At 42.0% G+C, this 12825-nt stretch overlaps 1 protein-coding gene across 1 annotated transcript; it reads right to left on the bottom strand.

Moving 5' to 3' along the window:
• Positions 1 to 2275: 2275 nt before the first annotated feature.
• Positions 2276 to 11873, bottom strand: LOC119407468 (KICSTOR complex protein SZT2). The gene is made up of 5 exons (XM_037674294.1): positions 11807 to 11873; positions 10140 to 10304; positions 5376 to 5558; positions 2689 to 2885; positions 2276 to 2491 (listed from the first exon to the last, which is right to left on the bottom strand). Exons 1-5 carry the CDS (start codon positions 11871 to 11873, stop codon positions 2276 to 2278), a joined length of 828 nt encoding a protein of 275 aa, XP_037530222.1.
• Positions 11874 to 12825: the final 952 nt, after the last annotated feature.

Below are 12825 nucleotides of genomic sequence, written 5' to 3'. Positions count from 1 at the left end.
TGTGTGTGTGTTTGTGTGTGTGTGTGTGTGTGTGTGTGTGTGTGTGTGTGTGTGTGTTGTATATGCCTCAGGCACATACACAGTTTCCCCCTAATAATGTCAGGGTCAGTCTGTGACCTTTGTGTCAAACGTCATGGGTTCATGCTTTCCTACAGAGCTGACTTGCTTCTACTCTCCACCTTTTACCTTAGATAAACAAAAGCATTTCAACACTTGGTGTCCAGTCTGTGTTTAATTAATTTGTGGGGACAGTATCCAGTGTTTCATGAAAAGTGACCAGTTATTTATGTCCTTGACAAATCCACAGATATGAAAGCCAATGTATAAGCAATGCCGTTGTCACTGGATTCTACATACTATTACCCTGGTCTATTCTATCAGTGGCTTCAGCTCCTCCAGGGCTATGAGGCGAGCATACTTTATGAGGAGCCTAGAGAAAAAGATGAGCTTGTTTTTGAATGACGACTGACTTGTCAATTTGGATCCCTCCTAAAAAACAAGTGCCAGCCATTCAGGGCTGATGTAATGGTATCACCATAGTAATGTCAATACTACTGTAATGATATAAAGTATCCAATTCACCTTAGAAAACAAAAACAAAAAAGATAAAATTCAGCCAATTTTACATATATTGAGCTTTTGAGAAAATTAGTCTGCTCTTAGTAGAAAGTGATCCCAAACTCATACTTTAATAATGGATAGTGCAAGATCCAGTTTTAAAACTTTGGCAAAATGTCAATGACACGTCCAAAAAATGTGAGTGATTGGCATTTCCATGTCTGCATCGTCTCCAGCACTGCTGTTGTGTGTAGTTGTTTGTTTTTATGTAAAGTTTTAATAAAACAACATATTAACACTTTCCAAACAAACTCCTTCCATGTTTTACAGTGACTAGATGAATGTTGTGCCCTACATGTGAAAGGCCATTCACTCTGACAGTTTAATATTTAGCTTGTTTTTCTTCAATCATAATTTAACAGAGAACAAATTGGACAGATTCTCTTTATAAAGTTTGACCTTTAAGCTGTGTCTGTATTTGGTTCTAAGGTGGAGATTTCTGCACAAACACTCACCTGATCTTCCTAAAGGCCTTCACTGTGGTGTCACTCGCCAACGAGGTGACCAAACTTACAATCTCTGTCAAAATGGATGGCAGCAGGAAGTTGAATGCTATTTCAGTTGTGCACTGCTGAATGGAGGGGCAGCCTGTTCCCCAGCAGCCCAGATTCACAGAGACAAAAACAAGAAGGGAGAAAACACAAAAAATGATAGTATCTTCTCTATGTTTATTAGAATTGAATTAATCCATCATACTTTATATTATTTTAAACATTCATCCATCACCGTTACCCGCTTCATCCTTTCCAGGTTGCAGGGGTTGCAGGTGCTCATGTGCAACAGTCACTGTGCAAGAAGAGAGCTACACCCTGGACAGGTTGCAAGTCCATCACAGGGCCGCATAGAAACAAAATAGCCATTCACTCTCTCACTCACACCTAGGGACAATTTAGAGTTACCAATCAGCCTAACATGCATGTTTTTGGTCTGTGGGAGGAAACCGTAGTATGAGGACAGAACATGCAAACTCCACCAAGAAAGGCCGCGTTGAGATTCAGTCCGGCAACCTTTTCACTGAGAAGGTGACAGCTCTACCAACAGCGCCACCATGCCACCTCTATTTTAAACATCTACGGTATATTTCAAAACATTTAACAATTCAGATTCCGGTAATTTAAAAAAATAGTGTGCAATGACTTTCATTATTTGTAACTTTTGTACTTTTTATGTTCAGTTAACTTCTTTAACTGTTACCAGTCCAGTTAATAAAAACAATAATAAAGTCCTTCACCTCCTGGCATCACTGCATTTTAACAGAAAATATTATTATAAATTATCTGTTTGTTTTTGTTGTTTAAACAGGAGGAACTAACCCAGTTTAGCCATGAAAGTGATCCACAGTTGGCCGATGTTCTGGTAGACGGGGTGCAAAGTTCCTGCATCTCCCTCCTCCAACTGAGACACCTGCCTCCTACACACACACACAGTCATTTTTTGGGGCTTATAATGCAGTCATCTGAATTTTAAATGTTTATTTTTAACAATAAATGAGCATCCATGCAACAATAATCACATGTACATCTGCAGAACTTCTTGTGTAACAAAAATCATACTGACTGTCGGTAGCTGAAAAGAAAGTTAAATCTTAATATCAAATCAAAGTGTGCTTTATTCGTGTGTTCACTGAAGTTCAGCTTTGTTTGTGAAAGAGCTAGAATCAGAAAGAAAACTTCACTTCAGTCTGACACTCATTCTCCATCACCCACCTGTGGGCCTGCTCCAGCTCCACAGCCACAGCCCTCTCCTGGCTCCATTGCTGCTTTACGTTCTCTGTTTTGTGCCTTCGTCGAGCCGCTCGCCCCTCATCTCCCTTTTCCTGCACGATGTCATCCGTTGTCTTTGGGCTGCCCAGCTCACCTGAATCTGGTTTACTCTGATGGAATGAAAAACAAGCAAACACTTTCAAACAACACTCTGCAACAAAGTTATGTTGCAGATAAATAATAACTGAAAAAAAAAAAAAACAGCAATAAAAAGCTAAATAAAAAAATTAATGTAATCAATGGCTTGGCAGTTTGCTCCTGGAGGACCCATCTTTTCACTAAAAGTTTCAAATTGTTGGAAACAGACCAGTATGTCCCAGAAGCTTCGGCGTGTGCTCTTATTGGTGGGTGTGGTTGATTCGGGGGTGCTGGTCCCAGTCACAGGAGAACCACCAACTTGGGTTATGTTGATGGGAGAGGGACTGCTCCCGAAGACACTGGGGCCACTGCACTGTCGGGGGCTGGCCTTTACTTCTTGCATCTCAGATGAACAAATCACTTGCCCTACACACACGCACACACAAAAAGCACACACACACAAACATTGCATAATGACACTCAGAAAAAATAAAGTTTCAACACTGTTCCCAGTATTGAGGATGGTTCAGAATCAAGAAAAAAAGAGGATCATCTACAACCGTTTTATATCTGTAGCTTAAAAATAAAAGAAACAAAAATTAGATTATTAAAGCAACATAAACATAGTTTAGGGCTTGGCTCTATCTTTCCTTTGTGTTGACAGTGTGTCTCTGCAGGTTCGATCATATATTTTCTGTTCAGACTTGGTAAAAAAAAAAAAAAAGTCAACAAGTTTGGCTGAGTGATCTAACAAAGTCAGGTTCTGGGCAGATTCTTTTTATTGAAACATTTCGTATTTTATCCAAAAGCTAGAACTAGTTGTTCACATACAAAAGAAGGATCATCAGCCTAACAACTGATAGTGCCCTGATAGCCGCTTGACATTCACAGAGGGCTGAGTGATACTAGCACTGTTAGAGAGGGACAGTTGAATACAGAGGCCTCCACCCCTGTTTAACAATGGATGGGTTCTCCTCACAAAAATGGCCTCCTTTACTCCTCTCTCAAACCATTGTTTCTCTCTATCAAGGATGTGAACATCTTCATCCCTGAAAGAGTGACCGCTGGCCTGGAGATGAGTGTAGACCGCAGAGTCCTGGCCTGATGATGTTGATCCTCTGTGCTGGTCCATCCTTTTGGCCAGTGGCTGTTTTGTTTCCCCGATGTTAGACTGATCACCCTCCTGACACTGAACAGCATACACAACATTACTCTGTTTGTGCCGGGGGACTGGATCTTTGGGATGAACCAGTCTTTGCCGTAATGTTTTTTGGGGTTTAAAAGCCACTGGGACGTTATGTTTAGAAAATAAACGTCTCAGTTTCTCTGATACTCCCTCAACATATGATATGGAATGACCACTGGTCTGGGTCTGGGTTCCTCCTTTTCACCTGTTGGCTGACTGGAGTCCTGTTTGGGTTTCTTCTCTGCTTTCAGGAAGGCCCAGTTAGGGTATCCACATTGCTCTAGAGCCTGTCTTGTGTGGGATTTCTCCTTCTGCCTGGCTCCTGAGCTAGTGGGGACGCTGTCTGCTCTGTGATACAGAGTCCTGATGACTCCTAACTTGTGCTCCAAAGTGTGATGGGAGTCAAACTGCAAATACTGGTCTGTGTGGGTGGGTTTGCGGTACACCTCAGTTTGCAAATGTTCTCTATCAGAAACTGAGACCTCACAGTCCAAGAAAGACAACCTGCCATTTTTTATACCTTCTCGTGTGAACTTGATGTATTTATCCACAGAGTTGATGTGGTCAGTAAAATGTTGGACTTCCTGAGATTTAATTTTAACCCAGGTGTCGTCAACATACCTGAACCAATGACTTGGTGGTGTCCCTGAAAAGGACGTCAAGGCTCTCTTTTCTACCTCCTCCATGTACAGGTTGGCAACAATAGGAGAAACTGGAGACCCCATAGCACACCCATGTTTCTGCTTATAATATTGCTTCCCATATGTGAAGTAGGTTGACTGCAGGCACAGTTTCAAGAGTTGACACAGTTGTTCTGTGGAAAGCGTGGTCCTGCTGCTCAGAGTCGTGTCTGATTTTAATCTTAAACTGACCACCTCTACTGTATCATCAACAGGAATGCACAGTTCACAGGGGTCACTGGTGCCCATATCCAGCAGTCACTGTGCGAGAGGAGGGGGACACCCTGGACAGGTCTCCAGTCCATCACAGGGACACATAGAGACAAACGAGACAAACAACTATTCACTCTTTCACTCACACCTAGAGACAATTTAGAGTTACCAATCAGTCTAACATGCATGTTTTTGGTCTGCGAGAGGAAACTGGAGTACCCGGAGAAAACCCACGCATGCACGGAGAGAACATGCAAACTCAACCCAGAAATGTTCCTGGCTGGGATTTGAACCGGCGACCTTCTCGCTGAAAGGCAACAGCTCTACTAACTGAGCCACCGTGCTGTCCATATATCTGCAGAAACTTTTCAGTTAATTTCCTGATGCATGCTCAATAATCCAGGTAGAAAAATCTAAAAAAGTTGAATCTGGTCCTCTGGACATGCAAAAAAACCCAAAACAAAGCAAAACAACAAAAAATGTAGAAACGTTTCATCTCTCGTCCGAGAGACTTCTTCAGTCTGAGGTGCTGTTTTCAGCTCAGTCTCTTAAATAGCACCTTCTCAGAGTGGATCAACCAGTTTGCTGCTGACAACCAAAACCAGCTGATCACATGCTCAAGAAGGACCATCAGCCTAACAATGGATCATTAGCACACTGATGGCTGTGTACTATTCACCCTCTCAGGTTTTGTTGTTTTGCTTTGTTTTGGGGTTTTTTGCATGTCCAGAGGACCAGATTTAACTTTTTTAGATTTTCAGTTAATTGATTTTGTTTATAAATTAACTTTAACAAACTGAACAGTTTAAAAGTTAAAAGCTTGAGTCAAGGTCTTACCTTTGGACTCTTCCTTCTGACTTGTGCTTACTGAAGATCCAACACACAAAGGGTGTGGCAGAACTCTTGTCTCCATGATTACGTCACAGAGGGCATGGCGCAGTGCCCCCTGCAGTTTATCGCTCAGCTGCAATGGACTGACGTTACCCTGCTCCCAGATGTCAAAACGCACGTACAGCTGTCCTGCTGGTTAAAAGGAAACACGTGTAACTGATTCTTACTTTCTGTTTGAGTCCCAAAAACAAAAAAAAGACAACAACAGGAATCATGCTGTCTCTGACAAGTACAGTAGAATGTGTAAAAGATAAATTATAAGTTTGATAACAGACAACTTTAAATAGACTTTGGAGCATCGGTGTAATTTAAAGAAAACATTATTGAGCAAAAATGTGCAATGAGTTAATGCTCTTTATGAGTTTTATTTTTCTCCAAATTACAGGTTAAATTTTTGTTTGTGCATTTGTTTATTAAATACAAAGTACTATACAATTCTGAGTGATATTCCTAATCACCCAGCTCCATTTATTGTATAACCTTGAATGTCTTTGAGTTTAAACTGTTTAAGACTTAAAGGTGTAAATAACTCTTCAACTTCATGTCTTCAGTAAACTGAGAATTTTCACGGCTAATCAACAAACTTGGAAAGCACAGCAGCTTCCTAAAATATTCACACCTCTGACTTTTTGTAGTTTTATTTATTTTACTTTTTTTTTATTAACGTTTTATATAAAAATGATTTGAACAAGAACATTTAAAAAGATCCCAAATCAATCAAAAAGTTAACAAATCTCAGTGATCAAATACATAGATTTAAAGTATATCTAGTTTTTTCCCTTTTGTTGCCAATATAAATACCGGTGTGTCTTTTTAGTAATGTTTATGGGAGTTCAAAAGAGTGTGTGCCACCTAGGAGCAGAAAAAGCAAAAAGTATTGTGCAGTATTCTATTTTTCACTTATGCTAGTTATTAGGGGTCCATGAATGTGGAGGCAATAGAACAGAGCTGTGTTTCAGTACATCATCAGTGCACCAAATGGTTTGCCAGAACTTCCCTAATAATGGCCAAAAGTTCTCCCATGCCCGAGATTTTGCATCTGCAACCACAAAAGCTGCAGTTTTTCTGGCCATCCTGTATCTGTCAGCTGCTTCAGGAGTCCTCCGAGGCAGCCAAGTCCTGAAGGCCTCTTTCTTCAACTTGACAGCCTGTGGTTACTTTGGTTGCTGCCCTGACAGGCACCAATGACCTTCAGGACACAGTTTCCGGAAGCCGCATCTGCAGTAGACGGCCTTAAACATGGCTCATTCAGATTCCATGCCCCCGACCTCCCCCAGGTTATGGGAAAATCTATACTGGAGGTATGAGATGAAAGTCGCACAGACTGGGGACTCCACTAACTGTTCCCAGTTCAGTCTGTTCTTCCCAATAACACCCTTCCAGATGACTCCGTTATTGCTCACACAGACATTGAAGTCACCCAGTAGAACAAGGACATCTCCAGATGGAACCCCTTCCAGAACATCATCATCAGAGTCCAGAAAGGCTGGGTAAGCTGAACAGATGTTTGGTGCATAAGCACAAAAAACTGTGAGAATCTCTTGTCCTGCAGCCCATATCCACAAGGAGGCATTCCTCTAATTCATTGGGGAAACTCCAACACTGAGGCAATCAGCTGGGGGTGGGGGGCTTGTGAGTATCCCCACACCCGCGAGACACTAACATAACACACATTTGGGGTAAAACATTTACTTGACAATTTACCAAACTTACCAGCCAAGACTTTGTTCATGCTGAAATCTTAATACCCAAATACAGTTTTTTGTATTTGTTTATTTTCTTCCTACTTTCCAGTCATCCATCCATCCATCCTTTTTTTTGTCTCAGAGTCAGGTTGTGTGGGGAGCAGCTTGAGCAGGGAAGACAAAACAATGCTTTCCAGACACCCATTATAGCTATACTGGGAGGATGCAAAGGCATTCCCAGGTCAGCCGAGAGACAGTCTCTCCAGCTTGTCCTGGGTCCTCCCTAGAGTCTCATCGCAGTTGGACAGACCCAGAAAACCCCCTTAAGGTGGCATCCAGGGGATATCCTTACTAGATGCCCAAACCACCTCAACTGGCTCCTCTCAATGTGGAGGAGCAGCGGTTCTACTCTGAGTCTCTCCCAGATAACTGAATTTCATACACTATCTCCAAGGGAGAGTTCAACTGCCCCGTGAAGGAAACTCATTTTGACTGGTTTTATCTGTGGTCTTGTTCTTTTGGTCACCTCCCACAGTGTGTAACTGTAGGTTAGGGTAAGGAATGTAGACCGACTGATAAACAGGGTGCTTTACCTTGCAGCTCAGCTCCCTCTTCAACAATAGGCTGACACAATTTGGGCCAATTTTATCTGCAGTGTGAAGAATTTAACTGTGCTGTGGACAAAGTACTAAAATTGTGCTGCTTTGTAGTCCTACAAGCATAATAGAGTCAGTCAGAGTCAGAGTCAGAGTTTCTTTATTGTCAGTCGCACCTCATGTGGTACATGTGGTGGAGCGAAATTATGTACACAAGGTCCCAGTTACATCCAACAATAAAATGTATAAGAAAAACAGTAATAACATCTAAGATATGAACTAAGAAAAACATCAACTAAATATACACTAAGCACTCATAACATAAAAACATTGAACATCGGCACAAACATGAACATGAGTCTGTGAGCAGATGTGCACGCATGAACACATCAACATTGAAACAGATCAGCAGCAACATGAAACAGATCAACAGCAACAAGATATGGTTTTTCTCAGTGATTATTCTACTTAGAGATTCATGAGTCTAACAGCCTCAGGGTAGAAGCTGTTCCTCAGTCTAGTGGTTCTACACTTAATGCTCCTCAACCTCCTTCCTGAGGGGAGTGGGGCAAAAAGTGTGTGTGCTGGGTGAGTGGGGTCCTTCATGATGCAGGTGGCCTTCTTCCTGCATCTGGAGGTGTAGATGTCTGTGATGGTGGGGAGGCTGATTCCGACAGATTTCTGTGCAGCCTTCACCACTCTCTGAAAAGCTTTTCTTTCTGCAGCTGTGCAGCCTCCATGCCACACATTGATGCTCGAGCACAGGATGCTCTCCACTGCACACCTGTAGAAGGAGGTGAGGACTGAGCTTCCCAGACCAGCTCGCCTCAGCCGTCTGAGGAAGTAGAGTCTCTGATGAGCTTTCTTGATCAGGCTGGTGGTGTTGTTGCTCCAGCTGAGGTTGTCATTCATGTGTACACCCAAGTACTTGTAGCTGGAGACCACTTCCACCGCAGATCCTCTTATGTTCAGGGGGGTGTAGATGTTTTTGTTCCTTCTGAAGTCCACAATCATCTCCTTTGTCTTCTTCACATTGATGTGAAGGTTATTCTCTTTGCACCAGCTCTCCAGGTGTTCCACCTCTTGCCTGTAGCTGGACTCATCATTGTTTGTGATGCATCCCACCACCGCTGTATCATCTGCAAACTTTACAATGTGACAGCCTGGATGGGTAGCTGCACAATCATACATGAGCAGAGTAAACAGGAGGGGACTCAACACACATCCCTGAGGAGAGCCAGTGCTGAGGGTTATGGTGGAGGAGGAGAGGTTGTGGATCCTCACTAACTGTGGTCTGTTTGTTAAAAAGTCTAGTACCCAGTTGCAGATGGAGGGGCTTAGTCCTAGTGTGGATAGTTTGTCCATCAGGGTTTGGGGGATCATGGTGTTGAAGGCGGATGTGAAGTCCACAAAGAGCATACGGACGTAAGAGTTTTTCTGCTCCAGGTGGTTGAGCGCAGTGTGGACCACAGAGGAGATGGCATCCTCTGTTGATCGGTTCTCACGGTATGCATACTGAATAGGAACAGTCCACCCTAATCTTTTGGTAGTTGCAGGGTTTTGAGTTGTAAGCTGGGTTTTTTTGCCTTTGCCACATGAATTGACAAATCACTTTGTTCCACTTTAAGTTTAGGGCGAATTGACAAATCACTTTGTTCCACTTTAAGTTTAGGGCGGCTGTGGTGTAGAAGTAGGGCAGCTGACTTGGGACCAGAAAGTTGCAGGTTCAACTCCTCGTCATGCCCACATGCCATGGTGTCCTTGATCAAGACAGCTAGCTAATCCATAACTGTTTCCGGGGCACTTACCCCCTGCTCCACTTGGGTGTATCTCACGTATGATGGGTTAAATGCAGAGAACTAATTTCATCATTGTATATACAATGATGACAACAAATAGCATATTCTTTCTTCTTTGTTTATTTTAATTGTTTTGGTGAGATGTCTACAGGTAAAGTGTGGAATAGAAACGATGAACAGGTTTTCACAATTCCCATTCTACTATTCCCATTCTCCTACCTATTATCAGGGAAACCCTTCTGTAAAATTTGTCCTATAGATGTTTTTCAAGTCTTTTGTCATATCAAACCATGGATGTCTTTTATTGTTTTTGTAATCTGATAAAATTATACCTAAAAATAGATACTGGTAATCTTAAAAAAAAGCTATGTTTTGGTGTATAGTTATAGGCAAACATTTTTACATTTATTTTGTTTTCTGTATATAGACCAAATTGTTCACAGTTGGATATATTTAGACAGGCTAGAGTCTGGGTTGGAGAAAAATTATATCTGTTAGCATCTAAATATAATTTACGATCTACTCTCTCAATGACAATACTAATAACTATTTCTGGTTAGATTCACCTGCAGAGAGGCTGGTTCTATCTTATCCATAACATAGCATCACGTGTACAGATGTTGTTTCTACCTGGATCGTGGCTCGTCTCGATGTCCTCCACTTTAACCACATTTGTCAGCTCTTCAAAGTTTTCTGGATGAAGAGGGAGGCTGGAGTTCTCTGATCTATCCTGAGCTGCAATCTGAACAGGCTGACTGAGAGCATCCACAAACAAAAAGGCGATACAGGCAATTCCTGAAAAAGCAAAAGAAATATATGATAAGTAACATCTTGTTAAAAATAGTGTCAACATGTATCAGAATCTAAAATGTAAAATCTCTTTCAGCTGCGAGTTGTTCTTTTCTATAAACATGCTAACTGAAAATAGAAATTCCTTCCAGACCCTAAAACAATCAGCTGAGTTCCTCTGACCGATTATCAGAAACACGAAACACTGAAACGTTAATGCTGACTGGGCATTCACATTATTATTTCTGCTTTTTTATTTTGCCATATATTGTTAACACAATACTCCTCTATGCAAAAGACAGCAAGGAACTCGAAGTCCTTTGCCCAAACATGGATTACCAAGGCCTGGAACCAGGCATGGGAAATGGATTGTTGGCCAACACCTGGTGAATCAGCCTCTACCAATGGTACCCTGTCTGCCAAAAGTTACATGGGTTTACCTTCCTGTGAGCCCACCACCAGCAGGAGGGGCCATACAAGTTTGGTGTTTGGTGTTAAGAGTGTCAGCCAAAGGCAGGGGACTTAGTGCTCTTTGGAACCTTTGCTTACCAAAGCTGGCTCTTCGGGCAAGGACTGTAACCTTTGCAACAGGGAAGGAGCCAGAACTTATGTGTGAGGCAGATAGGTACCAACTAAATATAGTCACCACAATGCATGTTGTGGGTTTTGTAATCAGTTTCCTTAAGAGGGGCTTGAACTTATTCCACTCTGGAATTGCCCATGGTGAGAGACATCGAGCTAGTGTTAGCCTAAATAAAGCTTCCCTGCTTGGAATCTGTGTGTAGGAATTTTCCTAGGTAAATGATAAGGTAGCTCCTCTGTGCTCTAATGCTTTAATGATGCTTTGCCACTGTCTCAACTCTCATCGGTTCTGTACTACAATGCACCAGTTAGGGGCCTGCCCACTGCCGGTACCCGATCTCACTCAGCCCGGTTTATGGAACACCTTGTTGGTATGTCCAAGTAAACTGCTCTGAGGTGGCAATTTTGATGTAAGCAGACAGCAGCCATTGATTGATCAGCAGAGCTATGCCACTGTAGCAAAACTGCAAACTACATCTGAGCCTCCATTTCCTCTCTGATAGTGTTGTCAGATGGCACCACAAGAAATTAGTGCATTTACATAGAGATATCAGAGATGTTGGAACAGAATGGCAACACCTAGACTTATAAGCAGTGCCATGATAAGCTAAAGAAACTGAAGTCTGATTAAATAGATGAAACTTTGTAGTTTTGTCATCTTAGCTGTGCCATATGTTTTTGACATGGGTGAATAGAGGAGCTGAGCTGTCAACTGATTACTGCCTGGTGATAAGTTGGATTAGATGGCAGGGGATGATGCCGAAGTAGTACGCCAGTAGACCTAAATGTGTAATTAGGGTTTGCCGAGAATGATTGGCAGAAGAACCTGCTAGAAATAGCTTTAATTCTTCAAGTGTATCTTGGCAGAAGTGGTGGTAGTCGGGGGGGGGGGGGGGGGTTGAATCTGAGTGGGCAATGTTTCATGCCTCCATTGTTGAGGTAGCCACCTTGAATTGTGACCATAAGATTGTCAGTGCCTCTCATGTTGGCCATACTTGAACCCATTTGTAGACATACTGAGTGATAGAAGACATACCATATTTGTTTCACTGTTTTCCTATTGTCAGAATTTTTTTCTACTATGTTAAATTTTTGTTGGTGAGATTTTGGTAAGAGTTTATGGATGTTTTTAACTACTATGGAGGAGAATGTTAACTCTGCCCATGAATCATATGTTTATGTTGTTAGAGAGAGATGGATGAGCTGAGTGAGGCTGCAGGGATGCAGCTGGCACTTCAAGGACGCCTCTGAGTCTGTGAGCTCGGCTGAACTGATAAGCGTATACAAGCTTCGCACACAGCTTGTGGCAGATTCTCGTGATTGGTCTTCATGTGTGTACTTTCTGTACAAACCGGATTCCAAAAAAGTTGGGACACTAAACAAATTGTGACTAAAAACTGAATGCAATGATGTGGAGATGGCAAATGTCAATATTTTATTCGTAATATAACAGATGATAGATCAAAAGTTTAATCTGAATAAATGTAACATTTTAAAGGAAAAATATGTTGATTCAAAATTTCAGTGTCAACAAATCCCAAAAAAGTTGGGACAATTAGCAATAAGTGGCTGGAAAAAGGAAATTGAGCATATAACGAACAGCTGGAAGACCAATTAACACTAATTAGGTCAATTGACAACATGATTGGGTATAAAAAGAGCTCCTCAGAGTGTCAGTGTCTCTCAGAAGCCAAGATGGTAAGAGGATCACCAATTCCACCATTGTTGCGCAGAAAGATAGTGCAGCAATACCAGAATGGTGTTACTCAGCGTAAAATAGCAAAGACTTTTAAGTTATCCTCATCAACAGTGCATAACATCATCAAAAGATTCAGAGAATCTGGAACAATCACTGTGCGTAAGGGTCAAGGCCGTAAAACTCTACTGGATGCTCGTGATCTCCGGGCCCTTAAACGTCACTGCACCTCGAACAGAAATGCCACTG

The sequence above is a fragment of the Nematolebias whitei genome, chromosome 3, assembly GCF_014905685.2.
Source record: "Nematolebias whitei isolate Nwh7 chromosome 3, NemWhi1, whole genome shotgun sequence".
In the NCBI taxonomy this organism is placed as follows: Eukaryota; Metazoa; Chordata; class Actinopteri; order Cyprinodontiformes; family Rivulidae; genus Nematolebias; species Nematolebias whitei.
Note: the sequence above shows the minus strand (reverse complement) of the source record. Positions and strands in the feature narration are given on the sequence as shown.

What these genes read in the sequence shown, in the direction of transcription:
- LOC119407468 (XM_037674294.1), bottom strand. Translation starts at nt 11,873, where the DNA reads ATGGCCAACATGAGAGGCACTGACAATCTTATGGTCACAATTCAAGGT. An exon ending in TGGCTACCTCAACAATGGAG is followed by an intron (nt 10,305 to 11,806) that starts GCATGAAACATT and finishes TTGCTTTTTCAG; the next exon opens with GAATTGCCTGTATCGCCTTT. An exon ending in GAAGCTTCTGGGACATACTG is followed by an intron (nt 2,492 to 2,688) that starts GTCTGTTTCCAA and finishes TCATTCCATCAG; the next exon opens with AGTAAACCAGATTCAGGTGA.